The sequence below is a fragment of the Xiphophorus couchianus genome, chromosome 7, assembly GCF_001444195.1.
Source record: "Xiphophorus couchianus chromosome 7, X_couchianus-1.0, whole genome shotgun sequence".
NCBI lineage: Eukaryota > Metazoa > Chordata > Actinopteri > Cyprinodontiformes > Poeciliidae > Xiphophorus > Xiphophorus couchianus.
In genome coordinates this window covers 32733473-32752672 of record NC_040234.1, presented here as the reverse complement: position 1 = coordinate 32752672, position 19200 = coordinate 32733473, and the positions used below count along the sequence as shown (strand labels likewise).

The 19200-nt window shown below is 42.6% G+C and overlaps 1 protein-coding gene across 15 annotated transcripts in view; it reads right to left on the bottom strand.

The window, feature by feature from the left end:
* The window catches only part of ttn.1 (titin, tandem duplicate 1), a 155829-nt gene that overhangs the window by 1678 nt on the left and 134951 nt on the right, over positions 1-19200 (bottom strand). For 13 of the 15 annotated variants that reach the window (XM_028024207.1, XM_028024213.1, XM_028024219.1 and 10 more), the window contains 26 exons: positions 18877-19161; positions 18464-18763; positions 16280-18346; positions 15834-16136; positions 15404-15709; positions 14907-15197; positions 14501-14800; positions 13983-14288; positions 13506-13808; positions 13075-13356; positions 12346-12939; positions 11933-12220; positions 11434-11733; positions 11031-11333; positions 10581-10883; positions 9903-10487; positions 9511-9813; positions 8914-9213; positions 8258-8833; positions 7850-8155; positions 7138-7743; positions 1915-7028; positions 1676-1832; positions 1106-1587; positions 845-998; positions 121-423 (listed from right to left, as the gene is read on the bottom strand). In XM_028024207.1, coding sequence (XP_027880008.1) covers positions 121-423; positions 845-998; positions 1106-1587; positions 1676-1832; positions 1915-7028; positions 7138-7743; positions 7850-8155; positions 8258-8833; positions 8914-9213; positions 9511-9813; positions 9903-10487; positions 10581-10883; positions 11031-11333; positions 11434-11733; positions 11933-12220; positions 12346-12939; positions 13075-13356; positions 13506-13808; positions 13983-14288; positions 14501-14800; positions 14907-15197; positions 15404-15709; positions 15834-16136; positions 16280-18346; positions 18464-18763; positions 18877-19161 — 15417 coding nt within the window. The remainder of the gene's footprint in view (positions 1-120; positions 424-844; positions 999-1105; positions 1588-1675; positions 1833-1914; positions 7029-7137; positions 7744-7849; positions 8156-8257; positions 8834-8913; positions 9214-9510; positions 9814-9902; positions 10488-10580; positions 10884-11030; positions 11334-11433; positions 11734-11932; positions 12221-12345; positions 12940-13074; positions 13357-13505; positions 13809-13982; positions 14289-14500; positions 14801-14906; positions 15198-15403; positions 15710-15833; positions 16137-16279; positions 18347-18463; positions 18764-18876; positions 19162-19200) is intronic. The other 2 variants (XM_028024211.1, XM_028024216.1) reach the window with 2 other exon arrangements.

Sequence of the window (19200 nt, the reverse complement as noted above, 5' to 3'; positions counted from 1 at the left end):
ATCACATCACACCAAACATCTTAAATGTTATTTTTAGATTGCAAAGACAGAGAAAAAACAAGTTAGGTGTTTGAATTCACGTCCTGGGTTTACCAGAAACATGCGCAAGTAAAGTCTCACCTGTTTTAGCCCCGATAGAGAGCGCCTTTACATGCGAGCAGGCAGACATACCAATTGTTTTGCTGCTGGAGCTCATGGAAACCACTGACTCAGCCATCATGGCAGACATGCTTGTTGCAGACATGCTGTCAAATGAATATTGGCCAACAGCAGAGTGGGAACTGCTGCTGTAACTGCTGGCCTGCATTGAGGACGCTTCCACATTAACTGACGAGGCTAAGAAACTTTTCTGCATGCTCATAGCAGCCTCAGTAGAAGCTCTTTGCTCCACAATAGCCATTTGTATTGGTTCCTCAACAAGAGCTGTGAAAATGCAAATAACAAGCAGATGGCTAAGATCACAAACAATGAGGTGTTGAGTGCAGAGACTGAATGTAAGCCGAAGTTCCTGTCATGCCTTGTATTTCTGAGTGCCAATTCAATTGATTTAAATTCATTTCACTTTTTTTCATTGAAATGAAAGCACAAAGAGTTGCCAACATAATAAAAAACTGAAAAACAAATTCAGAAAGATTACATTGACTAATATCTTAAAGAAGTGATAAAATTGTAACAACATCAATAAATACACACAGAAGGGAAAATATCTAATGCAAACTTTAACATTAAAGCATTTTTAAGAATTCCAGGACTAAACTATTAGAACGTTTTGTATGCAAGCCATTTAAAGCCCTTTGACAAAGTGCATCTAATTGAATTAAGCTGAAACACAGATGTAACTTACTAAGGACGTTGAGCGATGATGTTGCAGAGCACTGTCCAAACTTATTCCTGGCTTTTACTGTATATTTCCCACTATCTGCAATTGTGGCTTCACAAATCTCCAGAGTGTATAAGTTCTTAGAACGGCTCAGTTTGATGTTTGGAGTGACACATATCTGGAAAACATGTTTCCTTTTATTGGAATACTGACTGACAACGTCTTAGCACAAATTGTCAAGGCAAAAAGAAAAAAAAACATTTATGTAAACCAAAAACTACTCACAAGCGTGTTGTCTTTCAACCACTCCAGTTCAGGGGAAAGGTCTCCACCAATTTCACAGGTAAACATAACATTTTGTCCCTCGTTCACGTTTTGAGACCTTGGTTGCACCAGGAAGTAGGGTGCATCAGAGCTCTTGAGTGTGACATTGATGTTAAACTGACACCGAATCAGGCCTTGCTCTGTTTGAGCTTGACAGGTGATAATCCCTTGCTCTCGCTGACTGACACACTTGATAGTCAGAGTCTGGTCATTTCCAGATACTCCATATTTGTACTGCTCTGAGTTGTCCAGTTCCTGCCCATTCAGAATCCATCTGATGTCAGAAGCCCCATGAATGTTGGCCCTAAGAGTCACAGATTGACCTTCTTTGATGGATTTCTGGATTTCAGAGGACTTCATATCCTTCACGCAAGACAATATTTCCTCATGCAACATTTTCTTTCTTAGGATTTCCTCAGAGATTGGAACAGGGCTCTTTAATTCTGAAATGAAAAATATTCAGGAGTTTATTTATAACATCAGAATATTTATAGCAGCTATAGATCCTTTCACCACAGCATATTTTCTTACCTTTCACAGTGACTGTGCAGGTTGTTGATACTGCTCCAGAGGAGTTTATGGCTGTGCACTTGTAGACACCACTATCAGATACCTCTGATTCATAGATCTCTAGATGAGCTGAACATTGGTCATCAAATAATTCATACTTTCCACCTTGAGATAGTGCCTGAAAACCCATAAAACAAGATAGTTACGGTTGTCAAATCCTATAAAATGTTTTGAATAGTTTGAACATTTATATGTTTTACCTTTCCATCCTTTGACCAAGAGACGGTAGGTTTGGGCTCTCCTGTCACCTTCACAGAAAGTTTGACAATAGAGTCACAGGATGCAGTGACATCATTGAGTCCTGTTGAAAAAAAGGGCTTCTTTTCAATAGTTGGTGACATCACCCTCTTCGGTGACTTGATTGGTGGGATCACTTGCTCCCTTTCAGATGGAGTTGGGGATTTGGGAGTTGGGGCCTTCGGAGTAGGAGACTTCGGTGTTGGGGACTTTGGTGTTGGGGATTTTGGGGAAACTGGAGATTTTACTCTTTGGGGAGATTTGACTGGCTCAGGTGACTTGACTCTCTGAGGGGATTTGACCGGTTCAGGGGACTTGGGTAATGGTGATTTAGCCTCTGGAGAAGTAATTCTGGGAGTAGCAACTACTTTCTCCTTTGACTCAGACTTTTTTATTTTTAAAGTGAAATGGGCTTCCTGTTTTCCAGTAGCATTTTCTACTAGCAAGGTGTAACTCCCTTCATCTGACACCTCAACTGCAGAAATCTCAAAGGTGGAATTGTACTGAGTGGATACAATGTGGTGACGGGCAGAAGGAGCAACGATGGTTCCTTCACGAAGCCAGGACATAGAAGGCGCTGGTTCACCATCCACATCACACTCAAATCGAGCATTGTCTCCTTCTTCCACAGTCAAGGACTGTGGTTTAGTCAGGATTGCGGCAGGGACTCCTGGTTTCTCCCTTGGCTCCTCAACAACAGTAGTTGTCTCTTTTACAATTTCAGTGACCGTTTCCTCTACAGTTGTTTTGGATGAAGAAACATGATACACCTCTGTTCGAGTCATCTCTGGCAGATGAGCTGATGGTGGTTCCTCATCTTTGCGAAGTGATGAAAAAGCAGCATACTCTTCCCCTGCTACATCTAACGTAGCATAATCAGAAGTTTCTCCTTTAGCATTCTTGCAGACTATACGGTATGTACCTGAATCTTCTGTCACACAGTTGTTGATCTGCAGAGTTAAAACTCCACTGATGTTGGTCATGTAGTATTTGCTGCTTTGATGAATCTCCTTCCCATTGTGGAACCATTTGATCTCAGGCTCAGGTTTGGCTTGGATATTCAGGGTAAATTTTGTGTTGGAACCGTAGGGTATACGATGAGATCGCATCCTGATGGTAATACGTGGGGCATGGTCCAGACTGAAGGGAGCCTGTGTTACAACCTCGACTTTCTTCTCTACAGATCTTCTCTCTGATCTGAGTGCCTGTTTTCTCTCCTCATACCTAGACAAAAAGTCCACTTTTGGAAGTGTGACATCTGTCTTTGAAGACTTTCCTGCTTCATATGATTTTTCTACCTGTGGTTCAGGTAATGGAACCTTTTTTATAGGTTTAGGAATATATTCTGTTGCAAAAGTTGTTATATGCTCAGATTCAGTGTTCTCAGAGTAGGTTGAAACTGTAATGGCTTCCTTTCTAGAGGTACGTGTCTTTTCCTCAAATTCCATGTGCTTGAGTTGACTCTTGTAAGAAGAGATTCTCTCAGTGGTTGCATGTGGACGTAGCAGCTCTAAATCTTCTCTTTCTTCATACACCCGTTGTTTCTGTCTTGGAGGCTTGTATGTTGTCTTGTCATGACGTTGGCGAAGATCAACAAAACTTGGGCCAGCCTCATATTTAGAAGGAATTCTGTATGAATCATATCTTTTAATCTCTTCTCCTTCTTCCTCATCACTGTAGACTCTCCTTGGAGATGTTGGGCGCAAAGCAGACAGTTCAAAGCGAACTGGACTTAGACTAGGTGGAGAAGCAGAGTAACCAAGCTCCAACTCTTCCTCCAGACGGAGTCTTTCTTCTTCTGTTCTCTTCATAGAGAGATATTCACCTACAGGTAGCAGTAGCTCCTCATCTGAGAGGTCTCCCAGAGAACGCCTCCTGAGCCTGCGATAGGCCTCCATTTCAGGAGAAGGAGTGCGATGCCTTGCGGGCCTCACAGTCTCCAAGTCGTCCTGAGTCATAGAAGAGATGCGCCACTTAGGTTTATACTGTTCCTTGATCCTGATGGGCACCTCATAAAACTGTTCCCACCGTGACAGACGGATACGCTTCATTCTCTTTTGCCTGATTTTTTCCATTGGCTCAGGGAATTCATATTGATCCCGCAGCTTCTTGTACCATTTCATGTCAGACAGTGGCTGGAAGTGTTTAATTTCCACATCTTCCTCGAGAACAGCTGGATTAATAACACGAGGTGCAGGAACAACATATGGCATACGAAGCCTTTTCTCATCTGCTCTCTTTTTTCTCTCCTCTTGTTCTTTCTTAATTTCAGCTTCAGTTTTCTCACCTTTCTTAGTTGTAACAGCAGGTTTAAACATAGTGGCTGCCTCCCTGACAGCTTCTACTGCTGCAGGTGGGAGAGGTGTAACAACAGTGCCTGCCAAAATCTGAGCCAGTCTAACCTTTTTATCCAATTCCTCTTGTCCAGCTATCTTTTGCTTCTCCTTTTCACTGGGCTCATATTCCTTCTTTACATGAGTTACTCTCTCCACTTTAAGAGTTGCTTGGCAGCTGGCAGATCCAGCAGAGTTGGTTGCTGTAACCCTGTATACACCAGAGTCCTCAGGGAGAGTGTCTCTTACATGAAGGATGTAGTAGTCCAAGCCTTCATGAACAACTTCTATGGATGGTCCAAAGGCTAAAGGTGTGCCATCTTTCTCCCACTTCAGTGTTGGGTGGCCAGAAACTCTAATCTCAAAACGAACATTCTGACCCTCCTTGCACTCAATGTTTGCAAGCAACCGTTTGAACATGGGCCTCAAAGTGAGATCTGCTGGTTTAGGGCGAGGAACAACAGTGAGGCGGGCCTTGCAGCTGTCATCGCCATACCTGTTACGGGCTACAACACTGTACTCAGCATCATCCTCCTTTTCCAAATTGTGGATTATAAGCTGGTACAAGCCTTTGTCAGTAGTGAAGGTGTATTTCCTGTCATCATGTCCAGGGATAAGCTTTTGTCCAGATTTATGCCAGATAACACGAGGCTCAGGATGAACAGTGATGGTTACTCCAAAGCGCACATCCTCACCAAGATAGGCTGTGCGGTTGACCAGAGGAAGAGTAAATTCTGGTGGCTTCTGAAGCAGTCTAGCAGTGTCAACTCTTCGCTTTGTTCTTCTAACCACACGAGTAGTGAAGAAGTCACGGTAGGATCTAACCCCACTGACAAAAAGCTCTGCATAAGCACTATCTTCACCATACTCATTCACAACCTTGCATCTGTAAGTGCCATCATCTGCTCTAGTGATCTTGTTGATGGTAATTACAGCCAGACCATCTTCATATTCAATTTCATATTTGTCTCCAGCTTCAAGTTGCCTGACACCACAGTACCATGTAACTTCAGTGGTGCTGTCATAATTTTCAATGTTACAGATGAACTTCACATTATCTCCTTCATTGACCACTGCATGGCTAACTTGGCCTGCAAGAGGACCATGTTCAAATGGAGCAATCTTTACTTTAGAGACAAAGACACCACGCTGGGACCTGATTGAACCACCGCTGGCCACACGGGCAGCAGAAATTGCAGTGCTCCATTCTTTCTTGACCATTGCCTGGTAGTATCTCTTGTGTCTGCCTACTGGGATTGCCCTGGCACTTATCTCTTCTACAGGTTTTGTTAGCCAAGGATGCAGCAAAGCCTCAGCTGCAGTCATACGGTGCTTGCGTTCTTTTGTCATTAAACGATCTGTAAAGTCTAAGGCTTCTACACTTACTTGCTTAAATGACTCATCATCATAGCCATAGGCTGCATTTGAAATGTTATCAATCATTTGTTGGTTGGTTTCGGCTGTGAATGGATTAAGACCACTGAGAAGCACGTAGGTAAGGACACCCACAGACCACATGTCAGTAACTGTACTAACCATGTCACACTGGTGGATCTCAGGGGCAGCATACTCTGCAGTAGTGTACTGAATCTTGATTTGTTCTCCAGGTGTCAGATGTCTGGATTGCCCCAGTTCAATAATCTTCACAGTTGAGCTGCTTCTAGTTGTGTATACAATGTTTTCAGGTCTGATATCAAAGTGCCCATATCTCTGAGAATGCAGATATTCCAGAGCTGAACAGATCTGCCTGATATAGTTAACAATCTCCCGTTCATTGAACTCAAACTCTGCTGTATTAAGGCGCTCAAAGATGTCATGGCCAGAAATGAAGTCATAGATCAGGACCAATTCCTCAGGGCTTTCAAAGGACTCATGAAGAAGCAGGAAGCTAGTGTGTTTGGCCAAATTGAGTGTTGCAATTTCCTTTTTAATTATTGCCTGATCAGCACCTCTCACTTTGACAAATTTGGCCATGTAGGTCTTCTCAGAGCTAATATCAACACAGCGGTGAACAATGCCAAATTGGCCTCTGCCCAGTTCTTCTGCAATGGAATATTTGTTGTGCAGATTCTTGGTGTCGGAGTGTTGAGCTTTGCCCTTGGGGACTCGTTCAGTATCACCAACCTCTCTGTCATAAAGCAAAACTCTGGATTTGTCTTCTTTAGTCATGACAGGTCCACTGCTTTCAGATGGGGCACTCTGTCCAAATTTGTTTTCAGCAATAACTCTGAACTGATAGCTTGTACCTCCAAACAAATTAATTACGGTATAGTGGGTGTCACGGGACTGTGCAACACGTTCCCACCTCTCAGCAGTGGTCGGACATTTTTCAATGATGTAGCATATAACCTTGCTGCCACCATCATTGGCTGGAGCCACCCAGTTCAGTGTGACTGAGTCTCTGGACACATCACTGGCTTTGATGCCACGAGGTGGATCAGGCACATCAGCAACATCCAATTCAACGGTTTGTTGATCAATACCAAATCTGTTCTTGGCACAGACAATGTAGAAACCTGCATCCTTCTTTTCCACTCCATTGGCAAACACCAGGGAAGTGAACGATCTAGTGACGATCACCTGGTAGTGACCATTACTGTCAATAAGATCTTGTCCCTTCTGCCATGTAATAACAGGATCTGGTTTACCACTGAAGGGAATCTTGATATTGACCACCTCCCCACGTAAAGCTGGGATGGCTTCCTTGTCTTTCAGGTTCTTTGGTAAATTAATCTTGGCAGGGACTAAAAAGAAAAAAAATAATTACATTTTAGTGAGTTAGATATATTAACAGCACTTTAACGTTAAATATGTAATTAACTTCATTGATGAAATTAAGTGTTTTAAGCTTACTTTCAACATCTAGAGAGACTGTAGCACATATTGAGCCCCCTTGGTTGGTGGCTCTGATCTGATAAACAGTGGAGTCTTCCTCATCAGCCTCAGTGATGACCAGCTGGTGGTATCCTCCCTTAAACTCCTGGATCTTGATCTTCTTTCCATCTGATTGGATCTCCTTTCCTCGTCTAAACCATTTAATCACAGGCTTAGGCTGTCCTGTAATCTTGCACACAAGGGTAGCATTGCTCTTGTATTTGACACTCATGTTCCTCAGCTCCTCCTTGAAGGCAGGAGCACGGACATCTATGGCAGTTGCAGGTATGATGGCAGGGGTCTCCTCACTGTAATCACTTTCTCCTCCAAGGTTTTCACACTTGACACGGAAGATGTATTCTATGCCCTCAGTTAGGTGCTTGACAGAGAATACAGTTTGCTTGATCTCATCTGTGGTAACTGGAGTCCATTCAGTCCATTCCTTCTTATCTTTTTTATGTTTCTTTTCAAGGCAATAGCTCTTGATCTTAGATCCCCCATCGCTTAGTGGGGGCTTCCAGGAAACCACACAGGAATCCTTAGTGATACCAGAAACAACTGGTGACAAAGGTGGTGATGGTCTCTCTGTGGACATATATTAAGGAAACACTTGTCAACTTTTTTGCAATAAAGTTTAGGTTGTAAAACAATTTCTTTGTTCCTTGTGAAATAAAATGTGACATTGTCTTACCCAGTTGGCTCTTGATCAGGATGGGAGAGATTAGCTCCAGTGGCTCACTGTTGCCATATCTATTCTGGGCATAAACACGGAAAAAGTATCCAGCACTGTCGATGAGGTTGGGAACACGGCAAGATGTGCTGTTAATGGAGGAAGACACAAGTTCCCACTCCATGCCCTCCTTGTCTTCTCTTTTTTCTACAATATAGTTGGTGATCATACAGCCTCCATCATCCTTGGGCGGTTTCCAGCTGATAATGACAGAATTCTTAAGGAGGGCATCCAGGACAATGGGTCCCTGAGGTATATCAGGTTTGTCTGTGGACAAAGGTACAGGATGTTATTGTACAGAAATCTGATCGTATTCCTATTATCACTGCAGGTTTTTGTACAGTACTAAAAACAATTTAATTCACATACCATAAATTTCAACATTGAATGCAGTGTCAGCCCTGCCAAAGTGGTTATGCAGTCTGATCCTATATTTTCCTCCATTCACTCGGCGCTGGGCGTTCTTTACTACTAGGTGTGTGTAGTGCTCAGTGGTCTCAATGCTAATTTCCTCTGTGTTTTCCAGTGTCTTAGCTCCATGCAGCCACATGATCTTTGGCTGAGGACGACCAATATAAACAACATGGATGCGTAGAGTTGTTCCCAGTCCAGCATAATATGTTTCCTTAAGTGGGTAATCGGGGTGGAAGGATGGAGCAGCCTCCAACACTAGAATGCCAGTGGTCTCAACATCTCCTGCTTCATTCACTGCCTTGCAAGTATATTCTCCTTCATCTTCCTGCTGGTCTGTCATGATAGACAGGGAGTGGTTGCGGCCGTCAGAGCTCATCTCATACTTGCGGGACTCAACAATTTCCTTTCCAGCGTGATACCACTTAATTTCTGGAACAGGTCGGCCAACAATCTGGCATTTCATGACAGCAGGCTGGCCAAGCTTGGCAGTGGCTTCATCCATTTCTTTCCTAAGGCTTGGTTTACTTTCAGCTGTTGGTAAAAACAACTTAATGAAACAATGAAACATCCTGTGTTTAATAATGTTATAAACTGTATTCAGCTGCACTCACCTATTAGTTTCGTCTTGATGCATGTGGCAGTCCTACGGGGTCTACTCATTCCTGTTTCATTCTCAGCAAAGACTCTGAACTCATATTCAGTGGCCTCAGCCAGGCCTACCATGGTGAATTCCTTTTCCTTAACCCTCTGTTTATTGCACTTCTTCCAGGTGCTTTCAATAGATTTTCTGTACTCAACCCAGTAGCCCAGGACTTCCTTTCCGCCATCACACTCAGGAGGTTGCCAGCAAATAGTAATAAAGTTGTTACTTACATTCACTGTGTCAATCTCTCCTGGTTGACTGGGCTTGTCTGTGAAAAAACATTAAGTCAAATTTGTTCTTTACATTGTCTATATTCTTTTGAATTCTCTAACAGAAAAACTAAAGGAGAAACTATGCTAATATCTACCAGTACTAATTACTATATTTACTAACCATTGTTTTTATCTCCTGAAATAAAAACATTGTTTAAAACATTTTTAGTCCTAAACATTATTTGGACTTAACACTAGATTAATTAAGCAATAATTTTTTTTAATGATGTAATTGCTAAATAGTAATGACTACATAAATCCTATGTGGAACTTTATCAGCACACAATACTCACCAAATGGATCTTTGCATGTGACAGGATCAGATGCTGGACCAGCCTCACTTTCACCTATATCGTTAACAGCAATAATGCGGAATTGGTAGTCTGTATCAGGAGTAAGTCCATGTATAGTAAACATAGTAGAGGTGATCTTGGTCTCATGGCGGATCCATGTCTCAGTGGAAACCTCCTTGTACTCAACAAAATAACCATTAATGGCAGATCCTCCATCATCCTTTGGTCTGGACCAGGCAAGTGCCACTGAGCTTTTGGTAACATCCATTATCTCAGGGGGGGCAGTTGAAGGCTCAGGAGGACCTAATTGTGAAAGCAGATAAAGTTTTGTAAATAAAATACATAATTTAAAGCTTGTCAAAGACAGTTGGTTTGCAGAAAACAAAACTTACAGAGAGGAGTCTTTGGTACCAGTGGTTGTTCAGATTTTAGAGATGCACTGATGCCAAATGAGTTTTCAGCAGTAACTTTGAAGTGGTATTCTGTTCCTTCTTTTAAGCCCTTAACAACAAGCTGGGTCTCCGTTACTCTAGAGTCCACGGTGTACCAGGCATTTCTGGCTGCTTCACGCCTTTCTACAATGTAGCCAAGAATCTCTGAGCCACCATCATCCTTGGGTGGCTTCCAAGAGACCTTTACAGAGTTGGCTTGGATTTCCTCAAAGACCATTGGTCCCTCTGGAGCACTTGAGCGGCCGATGACTCTGACCTTAATCTGGGCTTTCTTCTTTCCAACCTTATTTTCCAGCAGGAGCTCATACAGACCAGAGTCACTCCTCTCTGCTCCCTTTATCACCAACTCACTGGAGTCCTCGGTGGAGGCAATCATAGCCTTCACAGCGATAGCTCCAGTATCCTTTGACCATTTACAAGTTGGAAGGGGTTTGCCTTTAATGGGTACGGAGAGTCTAACCACTCCTCCATGACGGACAACGTACACATCTTTGTATTTCAACTCCAGTTCATAATCAGGAGATTCTGAAAAACAATAATTTTGCAAAAACTTAGTTTTTCTGAGCAATTGTTTTATCTCATAAACCTGATTGCACAGTTGTAAATGTGGTTTCCTACCAAGCATTTCTGTTACTTTGACCGTTCCTGGTACTTCTGCAGGTTCTCCAGAACCACCAGCATTACAAGCCATTACACGGAATTTGAACTCCTCTCCTTGGGGCATGTTGGTCAGCGTGTACTCGCATATGAGAGATGGCGTGGTGTTGCACTTGATCCAGGCCACAGAGCCCACCTTCTGCATTTCAATCAAATAACCATCTACTCTAGCATCTCCCTCATCATCAGGTGGACTCCAAGCAAGCGACACAGATGACTTGGTAGTTTCTGTGATTCTTGGGTTTTGAGGACAGCCGGGTGGATCTGCACGGGAAAAAAACATATGCCAGATGTTGTGACTTTCTTAAGTTATGCTTAATATTACTTCTCATTTTGACAACACTTTAAATTATGGGATTTTTTTTCAACTTTAACCAAGTATATATTAAAGTCTTCTTAATTTTTGCTTACCAATGGGATCTGTTGCTACTGCTGGTTTGGATGGCAAGCTTGGCTTGCTCAGGCCTCTTGCATTAATGGCTGTGATTCTATGTTCATATTCCAGGCCTTCAATCAACCCAGTTGACCTGTACCTGGTCATAGTGACAGGGTTCTTGTTTGCACGCACCCATCGGTCAGCCCTTACTTCTTTGCGCTCAATGATGTATCCAGAAACCTCAAGACCACCGTCTTCATCTGGTGGCTCCCAAGCCACAGTCATTCCATCACGAGACACATCAAAGGTAATTGGACGACCAGGAGGTCCAGGCACATCTGTAGAGGAAACTAGTGTTACCATTTTGCTGCTGTCATATAATACTGGTCTGCATTATACAGCAAGAGTATAATGTATAGCTAAGGTTAAGAGTCTTACTTTTCAAGCTCCTACAAGTGACAATCTCAGACTGGAGGAACTCTCCGGTGCCATAGCGATTCACAGCAGCTGCACGGAAGACATATTCATCTCCCTCAATGAGGTTCTCAAACCTGAACAATGGTCTGCTCACAGAGTCAGAAACAGTCACCCAGCCAGGTCTGTGAGCATCACGCTGTTCTACTAAATAACCACTAATGGGAGCTCCACCATCTCTGACTGGGGGATCCCAGCTGCAGGTGACTGTAGTGGCATCAATCTCATCAAATCGTATAGGCCCGTTTGGTTCATCTGGTTTAGCTGAAAAAGTGAAGAAAGAGAAATGATGGTCAGTTTACACGTGTCCTGCAGGTTATAATAATATTTTCACGGCACACAAACTTCAAGTGGACTACAATCGTTAACTAAATATTAAATGTCTGCTATGTGGTTGGTGCTGACTTAGCTATTAATACAGTAATGAATGAATAAATAAATGATAGCTGGAAAAATTTCTTACAGAGAATGATGACCTTGATGACCTCAGTGATGACTCCAACAACATTCTTGACTTCAAGTATGTAGTCACCGCTGTCATTAATGGTTGTGTCAGACACAGTTAGCTTGGAGAACTTGCCAGTGCTTTTGACCTTCACCCGATCTGTTATCTTTATCTTGTTGTCCGCAAAATACCAGGATGAAACAGGAGGAGGCCTGCCAATGATTGGTAGGTCCAGCTCCAATGTCTTACCAGCCAAAACATTAACAACCTTCTGGGGAATGCTGGCCATATCTACCGCAGGCATCACTAAAAGAAAAAGACACGTTTTTTGCCTCAGTGAGAAGTATTAACAGCCAGAATGTTGCACTACATCTTAATTATGAAATGATTTAAATGAAAATAAGGGTAGTAGAGCTTTGCTCTTTTGTTACCTCTCTGTTCCTGGACAGTGACAGCAGCAACAAGTTCTTTTGGCTCACTGGCTCCTCTGCTGTTGACAGCTTTAATTCTGAACAAATATTGTTCTTTCTCATTCAGTTTCTCTATGGTGTGTTCAAAATCTGTGAGCTTCAGTGTTGCCACCTTCATCCACTTGTCAGTACCAAACTTGCAAGCTTCAATGATGTAGCTTGTCAACCTACTGCCACCATCATGCTCTGGCTTTTCCCAAGACAGAGTGACTGTGCTCTTGGTGACATCTGTCACCTCAAACTTATGTGGTGGAAGAGGAACTTCACAAACCAAGATGACATCTGGAGTCTCGCAGGGCTCTCCAATTCCATAAATGTTTTCAGGGAGGACACGGAAGTAATATAGCATTCCCTCCATCAGATTATCAATCTTATAGGAAGTTTTACTGCACTTGGAAGTTACTGTCTTGTAGGCTCTCATTGAGGCCTCTCGTCTTTCAATGATGTAGTTATTGACAGGAGCACCACCATCCACAGCTGGGGCTTCCCAGGAAATGGTGGCAGAGTCCTTAGTGAGCTCTTTCATCTTGATTGGCCCAGTTGGTCCAGGTGTGTCTAAGAATATAAATGTGTCTCTAGTCAAAATACAAACTTTCAAAAATTGGGTTAACTTTATAAAAACAATATAAAATATATAATGGAAATCAAACAATTAAATAAAATAATTTATAGATAGTAATATTAACATACCATAAACCTTGACAAGAATACTGACTTCCTGCTTCCCAGCAGTGTTCTCAGCCAACAGCGTGTACTTGCCAGCATCATAGCGATGAACCTTGTCAATTATGAGAGTGGTGGATTTGTTTGTGACCTCAATGAAGCCTCTATTATGGAGGTCAACACCAGGTTTGCTCCATGTTATGGTAGGGGCAGGACGGCCTGTGACACTGACAAAAAGGCGGAGGGAGCCACCAGCGCGCAAACAGATTGTCTTTTTGAGGTCATCGTGGAGCTCAAAATCGGGAGGTTCTGTAAGAGATAGATGATGAGTTGCAAAATTCAGATCTAAGGAACGTTTTTTGTGTACACAACATTTTCTTTTGTGGGACAAATGCAAACAAATCAATGAAATCAGCAGATATTTATACTTATTTTCTGAGGCCTGTTAAAATATTTACCAATTCTTTCCACTGGCTCAGTCTCGGCACATGGTTCACTAAAGTCTCCTGTACCATTGACGTTGATACCAGCCACTCTGAAACAATACTTCTTGCCTGCAGAAAGTCCAGTCACCACATACTCTGCAGCACGCAAGGTCTTTTCATGGGCCTTCTTCCACTCCTCTGCCCCAGCTTCCTGCATCTCCAGAATGTAGCCAATCACATCAGCACCTCCATCTTCCACAGGTCGAGACCAAGCAAGGCTAATGCTGTCAGCATGGGTGTCGATGATTCGAGGAATAGAAGGAGGTGCAGGAGTGCCTATGAAAAGGTAGGTCAGTTTATATGAGCTCTTCTAAATTATTTACTAATAACATATGGTTTTACTCTCTACTACCGTCTTTGAAAACTATCATGACACTTATAGATTAAAGTTAATATGAAGGTCATTGACATCTTCAGTGACATGTTATTCAAAGCAATGATGAAACTTACTCGTTGGCACTCTGCAGACGACATAGAGAGAAACCTCACTGGGTTCACTCTCGCCGGCCTTGTTAATGGCTGTCACTCTGAACTGATAGATGTTTCCTTCAGTCAAACCGGCCACCTTTAGAGTGGTATCCAGGTGAGCACCATCCTTGTTCACCTTTACCCAGCGGGCACTCTTTTTCTCATGTCTTTCAACTAGGTAATGAGTTATTGGGCTACCACCATCATTTTCTGGCTTTAGCCACTCTATAGTGGCAAAATCCTTTCCTGAAACTAGAATCTCTGGGGCTCCAGGAGGAGTGGGAACAGCTAAGGAATAGATAACAAAAAGAGACTTTAGTGGTAATGAGCTGATTTGTTTCATGCATTCCTCTTTGGTAAGATTAGTCTTTTTGATTGTAGTTTAAATACCTTGAGACAATAGAATAGACAACAGAATCCTGGTTAAATTAAACTGGCATTTTGATATTTTGAATCCTCACATTTAGGGATTTGTTTTCAATAGTTTCACTTGTACTTACTGAATGTGTTTTTGGCCACCATCGGCTGTGACTGGAGGTAAACGCCGGAACCATACTTGTTGACTCCACGAACTCTGAACAAATACTCTGTGTTCTTGAACAGACCAGTGATGTTGCATGTCAGCTCCTTGCACTCAGCATTCATGATCACCCAGTTCAGCCTATTGGTATCACGCCTCTCTACAATGTAGTGTGTAATGTCATCTCCGCCATCCTCAAGAGGAGGCTTCCAGCTTAGAGTGCATGACTCTTCTGTTATTTTGCTGATTTCAATGTTGCCTTCGCACACTCCAGGTGTGTCTAGTCAAAAACAGACATATTTAGAGTAAGTCACTTTGCAAAAATGTGCCAAGAGTTATCAAATTACAAATAATTCAGATGGTAAACAAATAAACAAAAAACTTACCAAGCACTTTGACATTGACCTCTGCAGTCTTGGTTCCACTCACGTTTCTGACTGTTAGGATGTATTTCCCAGTATCATCTCTGTCACAAAATTTAATAATGGCCATAGCTCTGGTAGGGGTGTACTGCAGGTGATACTTTTCACACATCTCCAATTCCCTGTTGCCCTTGGACCAGAAAGCCTTTGGATCAGGTCTACCTCCCACTGCAGCATCCAGAACCAGGTCTGAACCAGCTCTGACCATTACAGTTTCAGAGAGAAGTTTGCTGTCCAAATTGGCCTTTGGTGGTTCTGTTAAGTGGAAATAAATTTGACAATTATCAACTGTCACTTCAGTTTTACTGTTCTCATATTCAGATGTATCTTGGTCATGGTCTGGCTGTTACTATGTTCAAACTGACATTGCACAAAATAAAACCAATGCAGTTCTATCTAACTATCATGTCTGAAATTATGCTTAACAGAGTATTGAAGATTTCAATGGAATAAACTCTTACCAAAATCAGTCTTGCACTGCACAGACCCTGTGGATTCAGATGGTGTGCTGAAGACTTGGTTGGCATTTTTTGCAATCACCCTAAATTCATAGGCCTCTCCCTCTCCAAGGGCAGTAACGGTGAAGAAATGATCTGTTACATTGGTGTAGTTACACTTGAGCCAGCGGCCCTCGCCTGTCAAAGTGTAGGGCTTTCGTTCGATGATGTAGCCAACAATTGGACTACCGCCATCATTCAATGGAGCTGACCATTTCAAGGAGACAGTGGTTCTTGTAACCTTGGTGACTTCAGGTTTACTTGGTGGATCTAAATGACAGTCAAAAGATTATTGTCAGATAATGTTAGATAATGTCAGATAGGATAGAACAACACATTTCTTAGCAGAAAAACATCATACTATGTGTAACATTATACTACTGGCAAAACGTACCAACTGGATTTTGAGCAACTGCTCCCTTAGAGGCCTCACTGGCTTTGCTGAGTCCTGCACTGTTCATGGCATAGATCCTGAACTGGTATTCCAGGCCTTCAACTAGGCCTTCCACCTTGTAGTAGCATTCAAAGCATGGGATCTTATTTTCCCTAACCCACAATATATTGTTTCTCTCCTTCTTTTCAATCCAGTAGCCTGTCACCTTGCTTCCACCATCATGGTAGGGTTCCTCCCATCTTAGGGTCATTGTGTTTGCTGTGACATTAAATACTGAAGGTTTTGTTGGAGGTCCTGGAGGTGCTGTATTTAAAAAAAAGAGTTTAGTAATTACAGTGTAATTCAACAAAGATCACACATTATATTATTAATTATTTTTATATTTATTAATGTAGTATAAAACCACATATTTTCAAAGAAAGAAAAAAGTTGAGGGCAACACTTACAGAAGGGATGTTCTGCAACGATCGTCTCGGACTCAGTGGGCTTGCTGACCCCAAATCGGTTCTCAGCTGAGATTCTGAATGTGTATTGCATATATTTGGTCAGGTGACTAACATGAAGAGATGTGCGCTTCACACTAGAGTTGATCAACTGCCAAGCTGTGGAGCCAGATTCACGCTTCTCCACAATGTAGTTGGTGATGTCAGTGCCACCATCATCCTCAGGTGGTTGCCAATTAACAACGCAGGACTCAGAGGTGATGGAAGAAATTTCAATTGGTCCAGATGGAGGACTTGGTCTACCTGTAACGTTAACTTCGACCGTAAATGTCTTGGTTCCTGTTACATTTTCCAGCGTAAGATAGTATTTTCCTCCATCTCCTCTCATGGCTTCTTTGACTGAGATACTAGCTCTGTCTTTAGATACTTTGATGGTGACTCTGTCTGAGTTCTTTAGTTTCATTTCTTCCAACTTCCATGAGACCTTAGGAGCAGGTCTACCAATGATAGGAACATCGATGGTGAATGTGCCGCCAGACCTGCATGTGACAAGCTGGTTGGGTATCTCACTAAGGTCAGCAGCAGGCTCAATGTGAGGCTCCTTTACCAGCACGGGCGCCAGAGTTTTCTTTGGTAAACTATAACCAGCTTCATTTTTAGCCTTCACACGGAAGTCATACTCATCACCCTTATTGAGCTTTTCAACAGCAAAGGTAAGATTCTTGGTGTTTCCAACCACTACCCATTTGTCTCCATCCTTTGGTCTAGCCTCAATAACATAACACTGAATGCGGCTGCCACCATCATGTTCTGGCTTCAACCAGCCTAGTAACACAGAATTATCTGTAGTATCGAGGATATCCAGTCTTTTTGGAGATGATGGCTCTGCTGTGGCAATGACTGGTTCAGTTAACTCAAAGGCCTCACCCAGACCATGGTGGTTTTCAGCTGAGACTCTGAAGAAATAAGGAACTCCCTCCAGCAGGTCCTGGATCTTGAGAATACCCTGTGTGCATTTGCCACCAGATTGCTGCCATGTCCGTCGACTAGCCTCACGCCGCTCAACAATATAGTGATGAATACGAGCTCCACCGTCATTGACAGGTGGCTCCCAGACAAGTGTGACTGATCCTCTGGAGACTTCCTTGAAAGCTACGGCCTGTGGCGGTCCAGGTGTATCCATTACTTTTACCACAAAGGCAACAGCCTTACTACCACTGGAATTCTCCAGGTTGACTGTGTATTTGCCTGTGTCATATCTAGAGCAGTTTTCGATGCTTAAAGAGCTGTAACCATCAATAGTTGTGATCTCTGACATTCCGCTTAGTTCTCCTTCCTCCTTCACCCATGTAGCAGAAGGAATGGGCTTTCCTCTGAAGTGAATGCCCAAACATATAGAACCTCCAGCCTTGACTATGTGTGTCTGTTTAAATGTGGCATCAATATCCACCTGTGGTGGTGTTAACCTATCAACAGCCTGAACAGGTTCTGGAATCTCCTTGTCTTCACCTCTGCCTACATGATTAACTGCTGCAACATGGAATTTGTACTCAGCTCCTGTCTGTAAACCTGTCACCACATAATTAGTTTCTGACACAAGTTCCTCATTTACTCTCTTCCATTCAGTGCCTTCTCCCTTCACCATTTCAATGATGTAGCCAATGATCTCCATGCCTCCATCATCAACTGGTTTGGTCCATTCCAAACTAATGGAAGTGTTTGTGGAGTCTGACACACAAACCACAGATGGAGCACATGGAATGTCTTTAGGTTCAGCAGCCTTGATTGGCAAAGAGATGTTGCTAGGAGGCCCAAAGCCAGCGTCGTTGACAGCCATGACTCGGAACTCATATTCCATATCTTCTGATAGGTTAAGCACCTTGTGAGCGCATTCAATGATAGGTTTTTTGGTAATCACCTTGTAAAACCGAACGGTTTTCTTTTCTCTTTTCTCTAAAATATAATGCTGAATAGGGTTGCCTCCATCAGATGTTGGAGAAGTCCAGGACAGTGTTATGCTCTCTCCTGTCACCTCAGTGGCATCAGGAGTTCCTGGGGCATCAGGAGTTGCTGGAAGAAAACATTTTGGAGCTCAATGATTAAATGAAAATGAACAATTTAAGTAGAATCTAGAAAATGTAGAAAATATTCTGTATATTTTCAAAGCTTTGGAAATTTTCCACTTACTGTATTGCAGTTGTGCAATGATAGGACTGGATTCCAGGGGTCTACCAACACCAAACTTGTTAACTGCAGACACCCTGAACTGGTACTCATTGGACTTGATGAGCTTGGTTGCATTAAAAGTACACTCCTTACATTCATCAGACACTAAGGCCCAGGAAATTTTGGCAGTTTCCCGTTTTTCAATGATGTAATGTGTAATCTCAGAGCAGCCATCATTTTCTGGTGGGTTCCAAGACAGAGTGCACTTGCCCTCTGAAATATTTGTGAAGGTGATTGGTCCTACTGGCTCCCCTGGTGTGTCTGTATTACAGAGTCACATGGAGATAATTAAAATAAAACAGAATAGAAGGATAAATAAAAAGCACACTGGCAAAAAAGCATTTAATCACCAGACTAAATAATATTGGTATTACCTTGTACTTGAATTAGAATAGTCTCCTTTTTGGTTCCGGATCCATTGGTAGCTTCTACAGTGTATAGGCCACGATGTGTGCGGTCAGCATCTCGGACAAACAGAGTGCTGGATCCAGGAACAGTAATGATGTCCATCATCTTTTTGGTAATCTCCACATCATCTTTGAACCAGACAACTTTCGGAACTGGGCGTCCAGTGACGGTCACTTTCACCCGGATGTTATCTCCTGCCTTTACTGTCAAACCCTCAAAGTACTCGGGCCCAAACTCAATATTTGGAGGAGCTGATTGAAGAAAATTAATGTTAGTTTTTAATGTGTAGC